General features: G+C 40.8%; 1 protein-coding gene across 2 annotated transcripts in view; it reads left to right on the top strand.

Annotated features, from left to right (window-relative positions):
• The window catches only part of gabrzb (gamma-aminobutyric acid type A receptor subunit zeta, b), a 123,950-nt gene extending 108,468 nt beyond the window's left edge, over positions 1-15,482 (top strand). The window contains exons 7-10 of one of the 2 annotated variants that reach the window (XM_088351295.1): positions 8,000-8,137; positions 10,528-10,680; positions 12,196-12,386; positions 14,171-15,482. In XM_088351295.1, the coding sequence (XP_088207421.1) occupies positions 8,000-8,137; positions 10,528-10,680; positions 12,196-12,386; positions 14,171-14,548 (860 nt within the window). In that variant the 3' untranslated portion in view covers positions 14,549-15,482. Of the gene's footprint in view, positions 1-7,999; positions 8,138-10,527; positions 10,681-12,195; positions 12,387-14,167 lie in introns of both variants that reach the window. The other variant, XM_088351294.1, reaches the window with a different exon arrangement.
• The last annotated feature ends 8,604 nt before the right edge of the window (positions 15,483-24,086 follow it).

Raw genomic sequence — 24,086 nt, 5'->3', positions numbered from 1 at the left:
ATATGATCAAGTACAGTTCTGTATCTTGCAACCGACTAAATAAGCCCCCAAAAATGTTAGCATTATGCGACAAAATATATCAGGAAAAAAAAGAAATGGATATCTTGTGAAACAATTGTAAGAACAAACGACGTTTGTAGGCCATACAACTTTTGCAATAGTACATGAGTCAATTCATTCAAAAGAGAAAAATAATTTTGCATTGCCGAAAACTCCGCAGAATGTAACTTGATGTCAAATTTTGGACACGTTTGAAAATTAATTATCTTGCCACACTTGGGATTGCTGTTGCTCACTGTTGTTTCAAGCGTTGCTCACCCACTTTGTGTTAACGCTTAGACCCGTGGAAAATTAGAGGGAATATTGGTCGCAACTTGTATTGTTTTTACTAAAAAAATAAAAATTTCATAAAATAATATGCTCTATGCAGCACGGCGGCGCAGTGGTTAGCGCTTGTGCGGCACAGTTCATGTCATGGGAACCTGTCGTGGGTTCAAATCCAGCTCCAGACTTCCTGTGCGGAGTTTGTATGTTCTCCCCGTGCTTGCGTGGGTTTCCTCCGGGCACTCCGGTTTCCTCCCACGTTCCAAAGACATGCATTTCTGGTGAATTGGCTGGTCCAAATTGTCCCTAGGTGTGAATGAGCGAATGAGTTGTCTGTCCCTGTGTGCCCTGCGATTGGCTGGCAACCAGTTCAGGGTGTCCCCTGCCAACTGCCCGGAGATGACTGGGATGGGCTCCAGCCCCCCCGCGACCCTAATGAGGATAAGCGGTACGGCTGATGAGATGAGATGAATATGCTCTATAAAGATAAATAAAATTGAGTTTAACTTACTTTTGGAAGATGCGCTTCAAGAGGTCCTCCCCCGTGGTAAAAATTGGCCTAACAAAGCGGTGCGACCATTTTCTCAACCGCCTCAAGCTTTCTTATTTCACCTACGTTTCAAAAGAAACAGCTCGCCTCTTCTTTAAGTTGGACTCCAGAATGGTTCACGGACCCTTTTTTAGTGGGTCGCAGCCCTTTGCCTTGGCAAATTAATGCTGAGAAAAGAAATGAGATTTCAATAGTCATTGACACTCCCTAAAGGTAGATGGGGATAATGTACTGCAAATTTTGCCAGGACCAGAACAGGATCAGGACCCAATCGCGTGACGTTCTCACACAATCCTTTTATTTTAAAAGAAATGGGGAGTTTTTTAGGCAGCGTGGAAAGACAGGAAGCCAGAGACCGACGAAATTGATTCCATTTCGAAAATAAACAGGAGAAACTAGATGGGAACGAAAATTGGAGAGAATAATAAACTGGACAAAAATAGACGGGAACGAAACTGCAAACCGATATTTAACAGGACAAAATATACAGGAACAATACCAGACAGGAAATACCAACAGGAAAACAGGACCCAGTCAGAACCCACATCTTGCAAGGTATAGGTTCATTGGCGGACTGACAAAGGAAGAGTGACAACACTGAGCTTAAAAGGAAGGAAAGCCCGCCTGATCATGAGCCGCAGCTGGCGCCACACGGGCGGGGCCAATTGGGCGCCATGGCAACCGTGACAGATTTCATCCATTCACTTTATATTGTTTACTGCTGATTGTTATTTCATGTTATTATTTACTGTTTTTTTTGTTGCACTTAAAGTGTAGGATAAATATGTTGCTGTTGAAAAAAGAAATATTACAAGGTTCTATAATAGTTCCTTTCCATGGTAACTAGTCATTTTTACTGCAGAGTAACTCAGTTACTTTTCGGAAAAGGTATTGAACAAGTAATTACTTTTTTTTAAAATAAAGTTCCTCAAGATAGTAAAGTGAAGCATTTGGGATTCAAACAAAAACGTCTGTGTATATCATTTTGCCACTAGATGTCGCTATATTGCAAAGTGCGAAGGAAAACAAGTGTGAAAAAGAACAAGGAAAGAATATGAACTCTGACGACTCAAAATTCACAAGAAGTATAATCCATCCATCCATTATCTGGACCGCTTATCCTCAGTAGGGTCGCGGGGGTGCTGGAGCCCATCCCAGCCATCTTTGGGCAGTGGGCAGGGGACACCCTCAACTGGTTGCCAGCCAGGTAGCTGGATTTGAACCCATGACCTCAGAACTGTGTCGCACACGCGCTAACCACTGTCTTGCCGTGCTGCCCAAAAAGTATAATATATATTCCATATTTTTTCCCAGCTTTTCGTGGTGACAGATATAAAAGGAAATAAAAAGAAAATAAGAATAAGAGAGAAAAAGAAAAAAAGACTAATACATAAAAAAAGTAGAGTAAAACCATGAAGGGAAAGAGGGAGTGTGAAAAAAAGGAGGGAAAAACCGAAAAGAAAGAAAAAAGGCAAAAACTAAATTAAAACATATTTATAAAAAGAGGAAAAAGAGAGAAAGAAAAACAAAGACTAAAAATGGAAAACGTACGGAAAAAGAAAAAGAAAAAAGGACAGGAAAAAGAGGAAAAAAGATATGTTTTTTTTTTGTATCCGTAGCAGCAAAAGGGTCGGCAATGATATCAGCTATTTAATCAATGATTTTTATTTTATTTTTATTTTTTTTTAACTTAGATTCAGGTCGAGGTTCGTAATCGGGGTGGGGTCCTGGGACCTTAAGTTAAACCAGTTGAGAACGAGTGATTTACAGAACGTATTCCTGATTTTAGGTGTTTCTTAGTTCTTAGTAATATCAGGTTTCTATGCAAAATAAGTAGACCTTGTCCTGTTTGGCCTTATGGAGTTCCGATTGGAAACAAAAATAAATTGTTTATCAGTAAAAACACAAAGGGATACAATACTGCATTGAGTGTGACATGCTGGATTAGGTAGGGTTACTTTAACTGGATTACTTTCAATTACTTTTGGATTACTCCGATACCAAATATGCTAATAAAAGACAAAAGAAACTAAATAGGAATACAATTATGACCAGGGTTGGGTAGGGTTACTTTAACTGGATTACTTTCAATTACTTTTGGATTACTCCAATACCAAATATGCTCATAAAAGACAAAAGAAACTAAATATGAATACAAATATGACCAGGGTTGGGTAGGGTTACTTTAACTGGATTACTTTCAATTACTTTTAGATTACTCCAATACCAAATATGCTAATAAAAGACTAAATCAACTAAATATGAATACAATTATGACCAAGATTGGGTGGGGTTACTTTAACTGGATTACTTTTAATTACTTTTGGATGACTCCAATACCAAATATGCTAATAAAAGACAAAAGAAACTAAATATGAATACAAATATGACCAGGGTTGGGTAGGGTTACTTTAACTGGATTACTATCAATGACTTTTGGATTACTCCAATACCAAATATGCTAATAAAAGACAAAAGAAACTAAATAGGAATACAATTTTGACTCACAACACGTGGTAAGCTTTCTCTCCTGGCTTTGATCTCTTTGATCTCCGGCAAAATGAACGTCAAATGCGACAGAAACTAGGGTTGGGTAGGGTTACTTTAACTGGATTACTATCAATGACTTTTGGATTACTCCAATACCAAATATGCTAATAAAAGACAAAAGAAACTAAATATGTATACAATTATGACCAGGGTTGGGTAGGGTTACTTTAACTGGATTACTTTCAATTACTTTTGGATTACTCCAATACCGAATATGCTAATAAAAGACAAAAGAAACTAAATATGAATACAATTTTGACTCACAACACGTGGTAAGCTTTCTCTCCTGGCTTTGATCTCTTTGATCTCCGGCAAAACGAACATAAAATGCGACGGAAACAAAATGAAAATAAATCCAAACAGCTTGCCAACATCATTTTTGCTGTTCCGTGTATTCCGTGACTCCCCAAGCCTGCACAAAATTGAGTCATTTTATTCATATGTAGTTTCTTTTGTCTTTGATTAGCATATTTGGTATTGGAGTAATCCAAAAGCAATTGAAAGTAATCCAGTTAAAGTAACCCTACCCAACCCTGGTGACATGGGTTTATGTATACCTCTAGCCCCCTCTGCTGAATATTGTGAGAAGTACATATGTTTTGACTCATGTGTTGCATAATTCAAATGTGTTTTCCTGCTCATACATTCGTCCCAGTTCCAGTTATGGTTGTTAATTTAAACATTGTTTCTTTAAAATTTGAAGGAGAAATCTATGAATAAAAGGTAATTTAAAAAAATAATAATTTTCTCCTGAAGAAAATCTGGATTACTCTTAATCAAAATGAGAATGTAAATGTAAATTGTCTGCATGCAAGGCGACTAACTACCTGCCTAACTGGGGCATTAGGGATTGAGTGCCTTGCCCAAGGACACTTCGACATGAAACAAGAGGTGTTGGGAATCAAACCTGTAATCTCTTGATCCCAAGACGAGTGCTTTACCTCCCGAAATACTGCCAACCCGATATAATAGAAGAGGTGAGACATTTCTTTTAAAATAAAAGTGAAAATAAGAAAGCTTGATGCGGTTGAGAATAACGTCGGAACGCCATCAATAGTAATAATATTGATTACAATAATAAAGGATACAAAATAAGTTTTGTATACTTTTTGGTTTTTGTGTTATTTTATCGCCATTATTGTACTGTTTCTTTAATGCTTTAATGCTAAAGTTCTCCTCTTACTATATTTTAAATATGTCACGGTTGCCATGGCACCCACTTGGCCCTGCCTGTGTGGCGCCAGCTGTCGCTCATTAATAGATTGTATTTCCGTCTTTTTAAACTCAGAGCGCTCACTCTCCCTTTGTCAGTTCGTCAAGGAACCTCTGCCCCGCAAGATGTGGGTTCTGACTCGGTCCTGTTTTCCTGTTGGTATTTCCAGTTCGGTATTGTTCCTGTTTATTTTTGTCCTGTTTAATATCGGTTTCCAGTTTCGTTCCCGTCTATTTTTGTCCTGTTTATTATTTTCTCCAGTTTTCGTTCCCGTATTGTTTGTCCTGTTTATTTTCAATATCCTGTTCCATTATCTATCCTGTCTGTTTGTCCCGTCGTGTCCGGTATCGACCCCATCTGTCCGATATCAACTCGGGCAATTGGAATCGGTCTCGTCGGTCTCTGGCTTCCTGTTTTTCCACGCCAGACCGCTGTCTAACATGCATGACTCCCCATTTCCTATAAAATAAAAGGCTTGTGTGAGAATGTCACGCGATTTGGTCCTGTTTCCGTTCTGGTCTTGACAAAATAAGGTATTTAGATTTGTATTCGTCCTACCAAAGAAAATATTATCCTGACACAATGAAAGTAATGATGATGATACTACTACCACTACTACTACTACTACTACTACTACTACTAGTAATAATAATAATAATAATAATATTTTGAACAATACTAATGATGCAAAATTTTAAATATTTATGATAAGATTAATATTAATATTATTGATAATAAGAATAACATACACAAAACAAGTGTTATTGTTATGAACAGGATTGCATTTATTATTACTAGTATTATTTTTAACATGTTAGGATTATGGTTAATCTGGTAAAATGAGAAAAATACAAATTTTATCCTTATTTTTTTCTAACCCTAACCCGCACCTTTGGCCCCAACTGCCTCGGACGCTGATTGGCTCCCTGTCCCTATATAAACCCACTCCTTTCTGTCACCTGTTGTCAGTCCGTCTGCAAACCTCAGTGTAATCTAAGCAAGTCTTTTCGACCCTGACTCCCAACTGCTTTTGCTCCCGTCTGTTTCCCGGCGTCGACCCTTTTTTTTTATCCTGACCACGTCTCCTGACTACTCTCCTATCCTGGCTTTCGACTTGTTTCTGATCCCGACCACGTTTTTAGCTCTCCTGCCCCGGCTACTGACCCGTTTTTTCCGTTTTTGTACATTTGATTTTCTGTCCCTTGTTTTTTAAGCTTAATGTGTATATTTTCTGTGAACTACATGAGGCAAGAATTACGCCATAGTTTTGATTTTTTTCATTGGATTTTTATTTTATTTCTCGAACCATGTTACATTAATTACAGCGAGAATAAATATTCCGTTGCGCCTTCAAAGCTTAGTTTGATGTTCTGACACAGTTTGTCCATTTCAGGTTTTGCGATGAAAGCAAATTTGAATGCCGTCTCCCCCTCCAGGGGACCACATCCTCTTTAAAGTCGCTTCCGAGAGGAGTTTTGAATTCGTTGTGCCATCGTACTGTTGTAAGAAGGACTTTACGCCAACTCCGGCTTGTAATCCTATAATAACCTAACCGTGGGTGGAGCGCGGTTAATTCACTTCCCAAGGTGTCTTTAGCCGTGCTGCATATTTTAGTTTCACCCTTAGCTTATGAGAAGTAAATCATACTTGCTCTCACATATAATATCATCAGTGTTCCCTCTAAGCTGCTCGCACTGCTTGCACATTCTCAACGCACAAGAAAATCTAGCCAGCGCGCAAAAATCAGGGCTCGAAATGGCTAATTAAGAAGCGAATTAAGTCAAAGTTACAGTGCATGAAGGTAAAAATACACAGGTTCCCCTGACGCTGTGTCCTAAATGCGGTATTTTGAAGTCGAGTCGAAGTAGAACGAAGTTGAGTAAAGTTAGTAGAATTTGTCAAGAACCGGCTTCTTCGGCTCGGCTCACTAAAAGGAACCGGCACTTTCGGGTCCTAAACGGCTCTTCGGGTTGTTTTTGCTTCTTTAATCCCAACATGGCCAAATATTATTTAAAAATATTGCACAAAATGACTCAAAGGAAGGGGCAATAGAACAAAAATGAAAAAAAATACCAAAATGAAAAAGGAGTGAAAAGCTGAGATAAAAAGAAACAAAAGTAAGAAAAAAAGCCAGAAAAAAAGATAAGAAAGAAACGTAGGAAAAAAGTAAATAGTAAATCTTTTTTCTGGCTTTTTTTCTGAATTATTCTTTCTTTTTTCTCTTTCTTTTGTTTCTTATCTCTCAACTTTTCACTACTTTTTCATTTAGGTATTTTTTTCTTTTTTGTCCCCCCCTTCCTTTAAGTGATTTTGTGCACAATTTTACATCATATTTGGTCGTGTAGGGATTAAAGAAGCAAAAACAACTGTTTGGGACCGGAAAGAGCCAGTTCCTTCTCCTGCGACTCGACTTCAAAACACAGCATTTAGGACACAGCGTCAGGGGAACCCGTGTATTTTTTACCTTCATGCACTTTAACTTTGACTTAATTGGCTTCTTAATTAGCAATTTTGAGCCCTGATTTTTGTGAGCTGGCTAGATTTTCTTGTGCGCAGAAAAGCTCTGGGTAGTGCGTGATTGCGCACGCGCGCAGCTTAGAGGGAACATTGGTTGTAAGTGAAAAAGAGAGTAAAAAAGTGTGCATTAGAATGTAGTAATATGTGTTAAAGAGTATAGTAGCTTGTTTTTGAAGGTATAGGAACATCTCATCTCATTTCATTAGCTGCACCGCTTATCCTAAGTAGGGTCGCGGGGGTGCTAAAGCCCATCCCAGCAATCATCGGGCAGTGGGCAAGGGACACCCTGAACTGGTTGCCAACCAATCGCAGGGCATACTCGCTCATTCACTCCTAGTGACAATTTGGACCTGCCAATCCACCTGAAATGCATGTTTTTGGAATGTGGGAGGAAACCGGAGTGCCCGGAGGAAACCCACGCAAGCACGGGGAGAACATACAAACTCCGCACAGGAAGTCTGGAGCTGGATTTGAACCCACAGAGGAGGTTCCCATGACTTGAACTGTGCTGCACATGCGCTAACCACTGCGCCGCCGTGCTGCCGGTATAGGAACATGTGTAAGAAAAAATACTACTGTGTGTACGAGAGAATAGTAGCATGTATAAGATAATATGAGTTCATGAGAGGATAGCCGTGCGGTTATATGAGAGCATGTATGATTTCATACTATCTTGCATGAAAAGTATCTTTGCTGTGTCACGGGAGGACAAAAACTTCACCAAAAGTGCTCTCCAGTCAAAGTTCTGCTATCCAAGCGTGCTTGTCCGATGGATTCTGTTGAAAGGATGTGATTAATTTCTCCTGACACACCTCTTCTAAATTCAATTTATTCCCCTTTCATAGGGGGATACAACATCAATGATGTCATGTTCTACTGGACCCGAGGAAATGAGTCTGTCAGTGGCCTTGACACTCTTCAACTGGCTCAATACACGGTGGAGGACCACTACACCTCCGTCTCAGAAGCTATCTATGAAACTGGTAAATGCAATACAATCATCTATATCGAGGTCGTTTTTTGTTTGCATTTTTAATGGGTTATTACCTGTGAAAAATGATGGGTCCCGGGGGACTTGCATGCTGAAAAATCTATGGGTGTCACGGGGGAGACCGGACCAGAACGGAGGTAGGAGGCAGGAAGGGAGAACTCAATTGCGTTGACGATCAAAACTTTTATTTACCAAAATAAAAGTCGTCCAAAACTCAGGGACAAGACAGAACAAACAGGCTTTAACAAAAAACGTGCAAACACAGGTTTCTTCCGACTCAAACAAAACAGGACAGAGCAAAACAGAACGGGAAATGCAGACAGAAAATGCAATGAGCCAGCCCCCGCAAAACCCCAAACCCCTCTTAAGAAGCAAACGCGCAAATTAGGCGATCTGCTACAGCTGTTGCCCAGGGGGCGGGGCCAGCTGGTTGCCACGGCGACCATGCTGGACAAGACAATGGGTCCCAACAGAGATCTATGGCTCCCCAAAATTTAGTCTTATCCAGGTTGAAATTGTGAATCGGCGACAATTATATAATATAAATCTATATATTCATTCAGTTTTAATCATCACAGTTTATTGGTAATACAAAGCAGTTATCACTTTAAGGTTTTTCAGTTCACAACAATATTGCACATTATTCAAAATAATATTGCTGAAATAATTATATTCATCTATATTTTCATTCAGTTTTAATCATCACAGTTAATTGGTAATACAAATAATAAAGCAGTTATCACTTCAGATTTTTCAGTTCACATATTCTTCGTGGTTTGGTGTCCCGCCACAGTTGTAATGCCTTCTCAAGGTCCAATCCATTATCATCCTCCGCCTCACCAAGAATATAATTGAGTCCATTTTGGCAGAAAAGTCCTTATCTTGCTAGGAGTATTCTTTTGTTTATATCTTTCGTCGAATCGTTCGCTTCAACACACGTGTTTTCCTTGCCTCCGCGATCTTTCGAAGAATTTCTCCGCCGTTTTTTCGTGCCGGAATTATTGCCGTTGTTATCACTTTCTGCATTATCTCATCTCATCTCATTAGCTGCACCGCTTATCCTCAGTAGGGTCGCGGGGGTGCTGGAGCCCATCCCAGCAATCATCGGGCAGTGGGCAGGGGACACCCTCAACTGGTTGCCAGCCAATTGCAGGGCACACAGGGACAGACAACTCGCTCGCCCATTCACACCTAGGGACAATTTGGACCGGCCAATCCACCTGAAATCCATGGAATGTGGGAGGAAACCGGAGTGCCCTGAGGAAACCCACGCAAGCACGGGGAGAACATACAAACTCCGCACAGGATGTCCGGTAGCTGGATTTGAACCCACTCAGGAGGTTCCCAAGACCTTAGAACTGTGCCGCACACGCGCTAATCACTGGCCGCCGTGCTGCCCTTATACAAAATAATATTGCTTAAATATTAGTCTATATATTCGTGCAGTTTTAATCATCACAGTTAATTGGTAATACAAAGCAGTTATCACTTCAGATTTTTCAGTTCATATATTCTGGTGGTTTGCTGTCCCGCCACAGTTGTAATGCCTTCTCAAGGTCCAATCCATTATCATCCTTAGCGAAATCTGAACCAACTGCACTTCCAAAATTTAAAACAGGAGTGCACACGTTAACGCCCAATGGAGTTCAAGTTAAGATAACTTAAAACATTGGAGTGCGTCAATCGTATCCTGCCTTATTCCATTTCCTGCATTGGTCCCGATCCCTGGTTTCCCGCTCGTCCCGGCTTCCCGACTTGTTCCGATCTTCGACCACGCTCCGTTCTCCCGTCCTGGCTACCTGACTTGTTCCGATCCACGATCACGCTTCGTTTTCCTGTCCCGGCTACCCGACTTGTTCCGATCCACAATCACGCTTCGTTTTCCGGCCCCGCCTGTCCGGCTTGTCACCTGTCATCGGCCTCGGGGTCTTCCAGTTCCACCTGTCCAGCCAGCACCAGATCGCTGACTTTTCCCTTGTCCCTGACTTCTCCCTTGTCCCTGACTTCCCCAATCCCTTAATACAGCATTGTATGAAAAATTACGCATTTGGGTCCACCGTTTGTTCCGTTCGTGACACAAAGACCATATATTGTCTATTTTTGAGCTTGTGTCTTTGAGACAAAGCAAGGCCATGACATTTTTCTTATACAGGAAGTCTTTTTATACTTTTTTTAAAACGGTCTCTTCAAACTGTCTCTTGAAACAAAGGAAATATTAAAAAAATGTCCTATCGAGTCTCCATGTTTCCAATTTTCTACATGGAAGTGAATACCACTCAACTTTTCTGAGTTCTAACAAAAGTCATAAAATCCGTCTCAGGCCACGTATAAGACCATAAATCTTGAAATTTGATGTTCCTGCTTTTATTTGTTGTCTTCAAGGTCACTACCCCAAGTTGGTCTTCCACTTTGAGCTGAAGAGGAGCATCCTTTACTTCATCCTTGAGACATACGTCCCATCCAGTCTGCTGGTGGTCCTCTCCTGGGTTTCCTTCTGGATTTCCCTCTCTTCCGTTCCAGCACGAATTTGCATCGGTAATTTGTAAACATCAAAAAATCTGAATAGAAAATGTAGTCAATTAAGCATATCAATAAGAAAGACAAACAGGAGGTGCACATTTTGAAATCATAGGGTAAGGGTAAGGGTAAGGGTAAGGGTAAGGGTAAGGGTAAGGGTAAGGGTAAGGGTAAGGGTAAGGGTAAGGGTAAGGGGTAAGGGCTAGGGTTAGGATTGGGTTTCGGGTTAGGGTTAAGCATGTAAGTGTGTTTTACTCGCCTTTAGGATTATGCAACATGTCAACGACATTATTTAACAATTGTTTCAAATTTAGTGACCAGTTGATTTTTCCAAAGAACTGATGTGTTACTAATAAGTCTATAGCTAGAGAGACACTCAAAATAGGAGAGAAGACATCAATAATTTTTAACTTGCAAGGAGAACAGGGGAATTTGTCTTAAAGGTTTGTTCCGCCCCTCCTTTTTCATTCACCCGTGCAAAACATATCAGAATAAGTGTCTAAAATAATACAAATCAATACATTACAAAAATATACAGTTGCAAATACATATTGTACATGGGTTACACATATTTACAAAGAAAGACGGTACACCGAGAGAGTTTTCCAAGCTTTAATAATAATATAACTTTCATCCCAAACGGTGCCTGTGACAGGGCAGGTAATGGTAGCAACACGCTAGCAACACGCTCGCAACACAGTAAACGGGTCTGGTAAAAAAAAAAACATACCGTACTTGTAAAAATCACGGTAAACCGTCCTCATCTTCCTCCTTAGAACTGAAGCCATTGACGTCGTCTTCCTCAGTGTCGGAAAGACACTTTGTCATATAGACGTCGTCCCACGCTCCTTTATTCCAAAACACGCTAGCAACACGCTCGCAACACAGTAAACGGGTCTGGTAAAAAAAACATACCGTACTTGTAAAAATCACGGTAAACCGTCCGGACTGCTCGATTGCTTTTAGCTTGAAAGCTGCGTCATGTGCCTTTCTTTTTGCATTTTGCATGATGAGGGTATGTTTACGCTGATTTAATTTATACACAAGCCAAGAAGTTGCGGTCTTCCTCGGCGCATATATTCCACCGGTCTAAATTTTACCTTTTGTACTCGAGCGCCGCTGGCGGCCGTAAGAAAAATTACATAAAATGGCCGCATCACTGAATAAGCCGCAAGGTTGAACGTTTGGGAAAAAAGTAGCGGCTTATAGTACGGAATTTACGGTAGTACTGTTGTGGAATGTGGATAATAACTAATGATAAGTATGTAGGCATCTGGTGAAGGTCGTAGGATGACGTTGTTGCAAAAGGTCACAGGCTGATATGCTGAGGGAGTTGGGGCGGACGACCTTTACAAGATATCTTAACGTTATCTGAGAACACTATGAAAGCCAACGTCTGGAACTTAGAACGTGTCCCGAGTGCAATAAAGCACGTTCCCTTTTTGCCATATCTCCTCTCTGCGTATTTTTTGAGGCGACGCCCAACGACGTTCCCTCCAAAAGTACTCCCGCTATTGTGTACTTTTTTACCAGGAGTGACAACGGTACTGACGATGACCACCTTGATGATGGGAGCTCGGACGTCGCTCCCTAATGCCAACTGTTTCATCAAGGCCATCGACGTATACTTGGGAATCTGCTTCAGTTTTATCTTCGGGGCCCTCATCGAGTACGCTGTGGCTCATTTCTGCACGCTGACCTACTGCGACGCCCACATGCTCATGGTGAGACACTTTTGGTATTACTCTGTACGAGCGAGGTAGGTTCCTTCGTAAATTGAATTTGTTCGTAAGTTGCTTCAGTGCTATATTTCGCATGGGAGGTCGGTGGTTCGCGCCCCGGCCGAGTCATTCCTAAGACTTAAAAAGTGGTCGGCGGCGCCCTCTGTTGGCTGCGGCTGCATCGGCTCGCTACAACGGGTCAGGTGCAATCGACATTTCGTTCTGTGTACATTGTTACACAGAATGACAATACAAGGAAATTATTATTATTATTATTATTATGTTTAAGGTTTATATACGTATGTTTAAGGCTTCTAAAAGTAACCAGTATTGTTTGGCACTAAAAAATAAACATTTCTTAAAATAATATGCTCTATAAAGTTAAATCAAGTTGAGTTTAACTCACTTTTGGAAAAAAGTGGCCCGAAACCGGCTTATCGGCTTATCTGTGGATAAAACAATCTGAAAACCCTGAACTGTAAGACTGGTATAACCCAAATAAAGGAAGATAAAAAGAAAGAGAAAGAAAACTAGGACGGGAGAAACAGAAGAAGATAAAAGAGAAAGAAAGAAAGAAAGAAATAGAAAAAGATAAAAAAGAAAGGAAGAAAGAAAGGAAGAAAGAAAGAAAGAAAGGAATAAAGAAAGAAAGGAATAAAGAGATAAAGAAAGAAAGAAAGAAAGAAAGAGATAAAAAGATAAAGAAAGAAAGAGATAAAGAAAGAAAGAGATAACGAGATAAAGAAAAAGATAAAGACATAAAGAAAGAGATAAAGAGATAAAGTACGAGATAAAGAGATAAAGAAAAAGATAAAGAGGTAAAGAAAGAGATAAAGAAAGAGATAAAGAGATAAAGAAACAGATAAAGAAAGATATAAAGAGATAAAGAAAGAGATAAAGAAAGAAAGAAAGAGATAAAGAAAAAAAGAAAGAAAGAGATAAAGAAAGAGAAAGAAAGAAGATATAGATGAAGATAAAAAGAAAGATACATAGAGATAGAGAGAGGACAAAAAGAAAGAGAAAGACAGGAAGACAAAAAGAAAGATACATAGAGATAGAGAGAGGACAAAAAGAAAGAGAAAGACAGGAAGACAAAAACAAAGATACATAGATATAGAGAGGACAAAGAGAAAGAGAAAGACAGGAAGACAAAAAGAAAGATACATGGAGATAGAGAGGACAAAGAGAAAGACAGGAAGACAAAAAGAAAGTGAAAGAAAAAGAAGAAGAGAGATATGTAGGATCTAGGGTTAAGTTGACTCAGTCGTAAAAAAAAACAACAACAGAAAAACATAAACACTAGAAAATCTTAATGACTTAGCACAGGTTGGATATTTTCAAAACAGATGCGCGGGCACCTCAGCTAGCCTCAAAGGGCACCCGGTGGCACCCGGGGCACCAGGTTGGCTACCTCTGCGCCAAGGCAAATAGGTCATAAAGACCTTGAATAGAAAAAAATGATAAAATAATGTTAGTAAATATGCAAGAATATTTACAACGTAGTGTTTAAAGACTGACTCAAGTTATAATGGTGCACGATTGCAATGGTGCATTTATATAGACATTGAATCATTTGTTTTGTGAAAGATAACTCACTTTTACGGCAAACCAATTCTGATTTCTGTTCTTTCTAAACAACCCCAGAAGTAGATTAGTTTTCTTTTGACCCAACTTGACAACCGTTCTTCGTATGGGGTCCCGCCAGGCTAATAAAGCCCCGAGGGAAACCCCGATCCGGTCGTCACGGTTACCCTTTGCACTCAACACTCTCCTTGATTTCGCAGCAGTACGGCCACCAAATACAAATGCACGACTTTGACGACGAAATGAACGGCATCGTCACCACCATCTCCAGCCACTCGGACCGGGCCAAGAGACGCAAGGAACCCGAGTCGAGTCCCGCCGCCGCCCCTGCCGGCGGGGCCACCGAATTGGCCCCTGACCCGTCCACACCGACGGGCAGCGAGCCCAAACCCGAGGTCCCGCCTCCGGAAACCACCCACTGGTGTCTGGTAGTGCTGGCCACCATGCGCAAACTGGTCTCCTTCATCAGCTGCTGTCACATCAAAAATCCACACCACATAGACAACTACTCAAGAGTCACCTTCCCTTTGTCTTTTGTCCTCGTTAATCTTCTTTATTGGACGTATTATTTGTATTTTTAAGCAATCTACAAACAGGGTGTTTATTTAATTGTATGTACGATTAGCAGGGTTGGGTAGGGTTACTTTAACTGGATTACTTTCAATGACTTTTGGGTTACTCCAACACCAAATATGCTAATAAAAGACAAAATAAACTAAATAGGAATAAAATGATGACTCACAACAAGTGGTAAGATTTCTCTCCTGGCTTTGATCTCTTTGATCTCCGGCAAAACGAACATAAAAGGCGACAGAAACCAGGGTTGGGTAGGGTTACTTTAACTGGATTACTTTCAATGACTCTTGGATGACTCCAATACCAAATATGCTAATAAAAGACAAAAGAAACTAAATATAAATCAAATGATGATTCACAACACGTGGTAAGCTTTCTCCCCTGGTTTTGATCTCTTTGATCTCCGGTAAAACTAACATAAAATGACACAGAAACCAGGTGTGGGTAGGATTACTTTAACTGGATTACTTTCAATGACTTTTGGGTTACTCCAATACCAAATATGCTAATAAAAGACAAAATAAACTAAATAGGAATAAAATGATGACTCACAACAAGTGGTAAGATTTCTCTCCTGGCTTTGATCTCTTTGATCTCCGGCAAAACGAACATAAAAGGCGACAGAAACCAGGGTTGGGTAGGGTTACTTTAACTGGATTACTTTCAATGACTCTTGGATGACTCCAATACCAAATATGCTAATAAAAGACAAAATAAACTAAATATAAATAAAATGATGACTCACAACACGTGGTAAGCATTCTCTCCTGGCTTTGATCTCTTTGATCTCCGGCAAAACAAACATCAAATGCGACAGAAACAAAATGAAAATAAATACAAACAGCTTTTTGCCGTTCCATGTATTCCGTTACTCCCCAAGCCTGCACAAAATGGAGTCATTTTATTCCTATTTCGTTTCTTTTGTCTTTTATTAGCATATTTGGTATTGGAGTAATCCAAAAGTCATTGAAAGTAATCAAGTTAAAGTAACCCTACCCAACCCTGCATAAAGGCAGAACAAAAAACCGTAACAAGTCCATGTGGCATAAAAGACAGGAAGCCAGAGACCAACGAGATCGATTCCAATTGCCCTAGTTGATATCGGAAAGATGGGGTCGATACCGGACAGGACGGGACAGACAGGATAGATAATAAATCGGGATATCGAAAATAAACAGGAGAAGCTAGACGAGAACGAAAACTAGGACAAAAATATACAGAAACAAAACTGGAAACCGATATTAAACAGGACAAAATAAACAGGAACATTACCGGACAGGAAAAACCAACAGGAACAGGACCGACTGGAAACCCACGTCTCTAAACAAGAAAAAATGTGGTTTGACTTACTGTTAGCTTGCTAATGCTATCCCTAATTCTATTGTTTGGGGCTGAAGTGTACGGCAAATCAGAGTCCTTAGTCTCACTATCGCCCTCTCTCTTGAGGCAAAAGAATTGCGTGCCGTACTATCGCCTCAACTTTTAAACTTCAAAGAAAACTCAATGAACCCTTCTGTTTAAAAATCAGAAGCCTGATTTGATTTTTTTTAACGTCGTAGAAGCAGGGTTGGGTAAGGTTACTTTAACTGGATTACTTTCGATTACTTTTGGATGACTCCAATACCAAATACGCTAATAAAAGACAAAAGAAACTAAATAGGAATCAAATGTTGACTCACAACACGTGGTAAGCTTTCTCTCCTGGCTTCGATCTCTTTGATCTCCGGCAAAACTAACATAAAATGCGGGGTTGGGTAGGGTTACATTAACTGGATTACTTTCAATGACTTTTGGATGACTCCAATACCAAATATGCTAATAAAAGACAAAAGAAACTAAATAGGAATAAAATGATGACTCACAACACGTGGTAAGCTTTATCCCCCGGCTTTGATCTCTTTGATCTCCGGCAAAACTAACATAAAATGCAGGGTTGGGTAGGGTTACATTAACTGGATTACTTTCAATGACTTTTGGATTACTACTATACCAAATATGCTAATAAAAGACAAAAGAAACTAAATAGGAATAAAATGATGACTCACAACACGTGGTAAGCTTTCTCTCCCGGCTTTGATCTCTTTGATCTCCGGCAAAACTAACATAAAATGTGACAGAAACAAAATGAATATGAAATCCAAACAGCTTGCCAACATCATTTTTGCCGTTTCATGTGTTCCGTTACTCCCCAAGCCTGCACAAAATTGAGTCATTTGATTCCTATTTAGTTTCTTTTGTCTTTTATTAGCATATTTGGTATCGGAGTAATCCAAAAGTAATTGAAAGTAATCCAGTTAAAGTAACCCTACCCAACCCTGCTGATGGTCTTAATGCCGGTGTTCTCAATTCTGCAACCTGGGTTGGATTCCTGTTGCACACAATACTAATTATTTAATTGTTGCACAGAAACGGTAGTGTACCAGTAAAACCGTGTATACTACATTCATAAATAATACATTCATTTCCAGTCTCATACACCATATTTTGCTACATATAATATAGCTATAGTTTAATTTATAGTCCAGAAATTACGGTAGTCAAAATATTAAAGATGTACGCTCAACACACTAATAAAGTGAAAGATTTAGAAGAATATCAATGAGTCAAGTAAACCTAAACTATCCAAATGATTTGCCAAAATAACCTTTGTTTTTTAATGAATAGTGTTCCGCTCTCATAGTTCATTGATCTTTAAGGAAAAATGTTTTTTGTAGCGATTGTCTGGGTTTTGTTGACCTGGAAGGCCACAAAATGTTAGCTAGTGGGCCAAAATTAGCCCCAAAACAATAGTTTGACCAGCACTGCGTCGGGACCAGAACGGGAAACAGAACCCACCCGCGTAACGTTTCTCACAAGTTTTATTAGAAGAAAGGGAGGGGGTTGCTGGACGCGGGAAGCAGGTCGCTCTGAACGCGGAAGTGCGACTTCTGTGGGAACGGAAGAAAACGGTCAGTAAAAGAGCAAAAACGTGGTCGGGATCAGAAACAAGTCGAAAGCCAGGAGAGGAGAGTAGACGTGGTCGAGATAAAAAAAGGATCGTTATTCGGGACGGGAGAACAGACGTGGTCAAGATCAAAACAGGTCGTAATTCGGGACGGGAGAGCAGACGTGGTCGAGATCAAAACAGATCGTAGCGGGAGACAAACAGGAGTAAAAAACGGGACAAGCAAAAAAGGGCTTGCCGCTTAAAAACAGAGATTCGCAGACGGACCGACAACCGGGGATTGACAGGACAGGATTTAAATAGTGGGGAAGCCATTCTGTCAACAAGCCGCAGCTGGCGCCACAAGGGCGGGGCCAATTGGGCGCCACGGCAACCGTGACACACTGTCCTGTTTCATTTAACATCATTCAGTGCCATTTTGTATCATTTGATATTTTTCATCTACCTCATCCAACTGTTTTCACAATTTAAATTTGTGTTTTACATAGTGTGGATATGTTTTTCTCCGATTTTGGGGCATTCTGATGACATTGATGAATGGTTTTGCGTTCGTTAAGATAATTCTTTCAGACATTCAGGCATATCATGTTTATTTGCAACTCTAAAACTGACCAGATATGGAGACAGGACCCACTTGCGTTCAATTTTCTGGAAGAGCCTTGCACGGGTAACAGATCGCTCGGAACGCGGAGGCGGTACTTCCGTGGCGAGCGAAGGCAGTGTCGAAAACGGGGAAAAACAGATTGACGGCCGGGACGGGGGAGCAAAACTGTAATCAAGTTCAGAAAAGAGGTCGGAGCCGGGAATCAAACAGGAACCAGAACAGCAGAAAGTCAGGGTCGCAAAGGCTTGCCTAGCGTGAGCTGAGGTTCGCAGACGGACTGACAACGGGTGACAGTAGGACAGGGGGGGTGAAAAGAGATAAGCAGCCAATCAGCATCCGAGGCAGTTAGCGCCAAAGAAGCAGACTTAGATACCTCGCATCAGTAATCATAACAAAAACTGACGAATATTAGCGACTATTTCATGTTTTTTCACACAATTATGAGTACTTATGGGTGTATTTGGTACAAATATCATTCTGCTGGTGTTCCGACTAATGGCTGATGCTTTCAACCAAAAACTATTATCTATTTTAAAAGTCGCAAGAAAGGGAGGCGGGGGACCGAAAGGGGGACCGAAAGGTCTCGCAAACTAAATGTGAGAGGATGTGGAAGTAAAGCGACTGAGTGGAAGTAAGAAGAGTTCGGAAGGATAATGACTAAAAGGAAGGTTTAAAATTTCAATTGTCAATATTACGCTAGCAGCATGTTGTCAGTCTGAAAGGTGTCATCTCACATATTTGACAACTGGGCAGGGCTGCATGTTAATTTGTTGTGTTCAGTGCTGCTCTCACATATAGAAGCAGAATGACCTGAATGAATAATTTTGCAAGAACTGCATATACGCCTTTATGAAATATTACAGCTGCACTGTTTCTCTGTTTCCTCGGATATCTGCAAGAGTGAATTTGTATTACTTGAGTTTCCCTGCATGCTTTAAAATGTATTTATTTCTTTGATTGAAGTTTTTTTATTTATATTAAGGTGAAATGTTACGACGGGGATCCACCCGATACTTTGATTGTCAATGCTTTCTCTTTCCAAAAGGATACGGTTCTGTTCTCATTTTCAGCTTACGAACTGTTGTCACAAAAGGTCGGGACTAGAACGGAGACAGGACCCACTTGCGTGACGTTTTTCTCAGGTTTGTTGGGAAGAAAGGAAAGGATTACACACACGATCCGGTGGTCGCGGGAAGCAGGTCGCTCTGAACGCGGAAGTGGCACTTCCGTGACGAGCAGTGTCGGGAACGGGAAAAACGGGTCAGTAATTGGGACAGGAGAGCAAAAACGTAGTCAGGATAAAAAAAAGGGTCGAAGCCGGGAAACGGACGGGAGGCCAAAAACAGGAGTGAGTCAGGGTCGAAAAGCTTGCCTAGAGTAAACTGAGGTTTGCAGACGGACTGACAACAGGTGACAGGGAGCCAATCAGAGGCAGTTGGCGCTGTTAGGAATTACATATCAAAATGTACCGTTAACCAAATTGTTCGAATGAGTTATCTGACTCCATTAACCAAACACAACCTGATTTTCCTAACAATGCAGGCTCCTTTCTTGATGGGAAAATATGGACAAGAGACTCGATGTTTGAAATGCTCAAAACATCCTCGAGCGTTTCTACGTCAAGAAGTGCTGATTATCGTATCAGCCCTTTGTCCCAGTTCCCTGCTTTTCCTGTAAACATCATTCTCCCCACAGCTCAGCCAGTGAACATCGTTTGCATTTAAATGTAATTAGTATTTGATCGTACAAAATCCTTTATAGTCAAATGTATAAAATCCTTCAGCGCCAAAAGGAGAGGGCACATGAACAACAGGATTTAACACAGTCATTTTTTTATATATACTGCACTTTTCTCTTGTAAAGGACCGTCATGTTTTAAAAAAGGGATTTTGGGATGAAGCTGCTGAGAACTCCTAAAGAACACTTGTTTAAAATCAAGATGGCGTATGTTTTTACGCACAGTCATGGACACCGCTTGGTTCCGAGGACCTAAGAGAGACAAATGTGCTGGGAGATAAAAAAAAAAAAAGTCTGGCCAAGACCAAAAATGAAAATGGTTTTGAAAAAGGGACTAACTCCTTTCTTCCGTGTTGTAAAGAGTGATTAATACCTCATGGTGACGGACAACTGGGTAGGTTTTCATGTAAATTATATTTCTATTGTACGGCTAGAATGATGTCGGTTTTGTTCTGATGAATCATTTGTAAATAAAATCCTCCTCATCTGCATGATAAATGTAAAGAAATAGACGAGAGCAATAAAATGTTTTTTGTGTATTATCTGTTGAGGAATAGCTTTTTTTGTGTCAAGTCCAGAACGGAGACGGGACCCACTCGCGTAACGATTCTCACAGTTTTATTGGGAAGAAGGGAAAGGAGAGGACACACGATGCGGAGATCGCTAGTGGCGGGGAGTAGGTTGCTCGGATGCGGAAGTGAGACTTCCGTGACGAGCGATGAAACGGAAAAAAAACGGTTAGTAGCCGGGATAGAAGAGCAAAAACTTGATCGGGATCGGAAACAAGTCAAAAGCCAGGAGAGGGGAGTAGAGGTGGTCAAGAACAAAACATATTGTAACGGGAGACAAAATAGGAGCAAAAAACAAGTGAATTTATTATGACTGCAGTGTCATGAACCAGAACAGGATCAGGACCCAAACGCGTGACGTTGGTCGCACAAGCCTTTTATTTTACGGGAAATAGGGAGTCATGCACGTTAGGCAGCGGTCAGGCGTGAAATGATAGGAAGCCAGAGGCCGACGAGATCGATACCAATTGCCCGAGTAGATATCGGACAGATGGGGTCGATACCGGACAGGACGGGACAGACAGAATTGATAATGGAACAGGATAGCAAAATAAAACGGGACAAACTAGACGGGAATGTAATCTGGAGAGAATTATCTCATTATCTTATCTCATCTCATTAGCTGCACCGCTTATCCTCAGTAGGGTCGCGTGGGTCCTGGAGCCCATCCCAGCGATCATCGGGCAGTGGGCAGGGGACACCCTCAACTGGTTGCCAGCCAATCGCAGGGCACACAGGCACAAACAACTCGCTCGCTCATTCACACCTAGGGACAATTGGACCAGCCAATTAACCCGACACGCATGTCTTTAGAATGTGGGAGGAAACTAGAGTGCCTGGAGGAAACCCACGCAAGCACGGGGAGAACATACAAACTCTGCACAGGAAGTCCAGTAGCTGGATTTTGAACCCACACAGGAGGTTCCCAAGACCTGAGAACTGTGCCGCACCCGCGCTAACCACTGCGCCGCCGTGCTGACTAGAGAATAATAAACAGGACAAAAATAGACGGGAACGGAACTGGAAACTGATATTAAACAGTACAAAAATAAACGGGAACAATACTGGACAGGAAATGCCAACAGGAAACATAACTGAACCAAAACTTACGTCTTGTGGGGCAGAGGTTCGTTGATGGACTGACAAAGGAAGAGTGAGAACAATGATATTAAATAGACGAAAAGCCAATCCGTCAATGAGCCGCAGCTGGCGCCACACGGGCGGGGCCAATTGGGCGCCTTGGCAACCTTGACATGCAGGGTAAGTGCAGGTTTTTTTGGATACAGGTGAGTTGATTATGCACTTCGTATTTGAAATAATAAAGTAACAATATATTTTACTTACTGGCCAAAATATACTAGCTATGATCTGTAACACATGTCTGATACATGTATTTAAAAAAAAACATGGAGTGTATTGTTCTCTGAAGCATTGGAAAACAAAAAAAACAGTTTAGTATATCAACAAAACATGCTATTATATTTTTACTTGACCAAAATGTCCGCCACCTAACTGACAAGCCTTGAAATAATATTGTGGCATTAAATGAGACATTTAACACTCATCAAATCAACTCCCAAACTGATAGCCGGAGATCAAAGAGATCAAAGCCAGGAGAGAAAGCTTACCGCGTGTTGTGAGTCATCATTTTATTCAGATTGAGTTTCTTTTGTCTTTTATGAGCATATTTGCTATTGGAGTCATCCAAAAGTCATTGAAAGTAATCCAGTTAAAGTAACCCTACCCAACCCTGTGATATTCCCGAATGTAATCCTGCAGCAAGACAAACAGGGGATGACGTCAGAGGTACATGTAATACCCCAAAAAAACAGAGGATGGCGACAAACATCAATGTTTAAAAAAAATAGTCGAACCTGCCGCAGTGTATCTGCAGAATTTCTCCCTCTCTTTGCTTTTCCTCTCCACTCCCTTTCTCTCTCACGCAAAAATGTTAATTTTGCAAAAAAATTTTGACATTGCACCAAGACGGAGGAATAATAATAATAAGTAGTAAATAATGGTAGAAAAGTCAATAAAACAAGCGAATCTACAGACAATGTGTACATAAAGGGGCCATTTGATGGGAACCAAACCTGATGTTGATGTCCCCTTGTTATAATAAATATGGATCATCTTTAATCAATGATTCTTTGTTAGGGAAGATAAGCCAACTATAGACAAAATAATTATTATTGTTAGGCAAACAAATAATAAATAATAATGAATTCAAATGAAAAATAAAATATACAAAATAATAAAACCAACACCAACAACAATATAAAAACAATAAGTCAATAGAGACAGTGTTTGACTCTTATATCAGTTTGACTGATTTTAGCTCATAGTCGAAAAAAACATTCCAACTGGGGCCTGTCATGAGCTGGAACGGGATCGGGACCCAAACGCGTGACATTTCTCACACAAGCCTTTTATTTTACGGGAAATGGGGAGTCATGCACGTGAGGCGGCAGTCTGGCGTGGAATAATAGGAAGCCAGAGGCCGACGAGATCGATACCAATTGCCGGAGCAGATATCGGGCAGATGGGGTCGATCCCGGACAGGACGGGACAGACAGGATTGATATCAAAACAGGATATCCAAATTAAACAGGACAAACTAGACGGGAACGCAACTGGAAACCGATATTAAACAGGACAAAATAAACCGGAACAATGCAAGACAGGAAATATCAATTGCCCGAGTAGATATTGGTCAGATGGGGGTCGATACCGGACAGGGCGAGACAAACAGGGTTGATAATGAAATAGGATAGCAAAATAAAACAGGACAAACTAGACAGGAACGAAAACTGGAGAGAATAATAAACAGGACTAAACTAGACGGGAACGAAACTGGAAACCGATATTAAACAGGACAAAATTAACCGGAACAATGCCGGACAGGAAATACCAATTGCCCGAGTAGATATTGAATATTGGATACCGGACAGGGCGAGACAGACAGGGTTGATAATGAAATAGGTTAGCGAAATAAAACAGGACAAACTAGACAGGAACGAAAACTGGAGAGAATAATAAACAGGACTAAAATAGACGGGAACGAAACTGGAAACTGATATTAAACAGGACAAATATAAAGGGGAACAATACCAGACAGAAAATGCCAACAGGAAACATAACTGAGTCAAAACCCACGTCTTGCGGGGCAAAGGTTTTGTTGACGGACTGACAAAGTAAGAGTGAGAGCACTGAGCTTAAATAGACAGAAAGCCAATCTGTCAACGAGCCGCAGCTGGCGCCACACGGGCGGGGCCAATTGGGCGCCATGGCAACCTTGACAATTCGGGGGAAAAAAAAAAACAATATGACCAATCACAAGAGAAAAAAGCGTCTGGAAGGGAGCGAGCTCTCGATTGGTGGGTAGCCGGCCCCCAATTCCAAGAGAAGGCTTGCCTAGGATACCATGAGGTTCGCAGACGGACTGACATCAGGGGACTGACAGGCCTGGGTTCAAATAGTGACAGGGAGCCAATCAGAACCCGCGGCGGTTGGTTACCTATCGGTAATCATGACAGTTTACCACAATTTTTATCAAAAAGGGACAGTCAATAAAGATTGTGAACCTATAACACAGTTCATCCTTAAAAGTTCATCCTGAAAGGGGTCACACGGACGAATAGAGCACTGTTCTACTGATGATAGCGCCGCCAACTTTGGGGAAATCTTAC

Source organism: Urocampus carinirostris, chromosome 13, assembly GCF_059441175.1.
Source record: "Urocampus carinirostris isolate Australia breed hairy pipefish chromosome 13, RoL_Ucar_1.0, whole genome shotgun sequence".
NCBI lineage: Eukaryota > Metazoa > Chordata > Actinopteri > Syngnathiformes > Syngnathidae > Urocampus > Urocampus carinirostris.
Note: the sequence above shows the minus strand (reverse complement) of the source record. Positions and strands in the feature narration are given on the sequence as shown.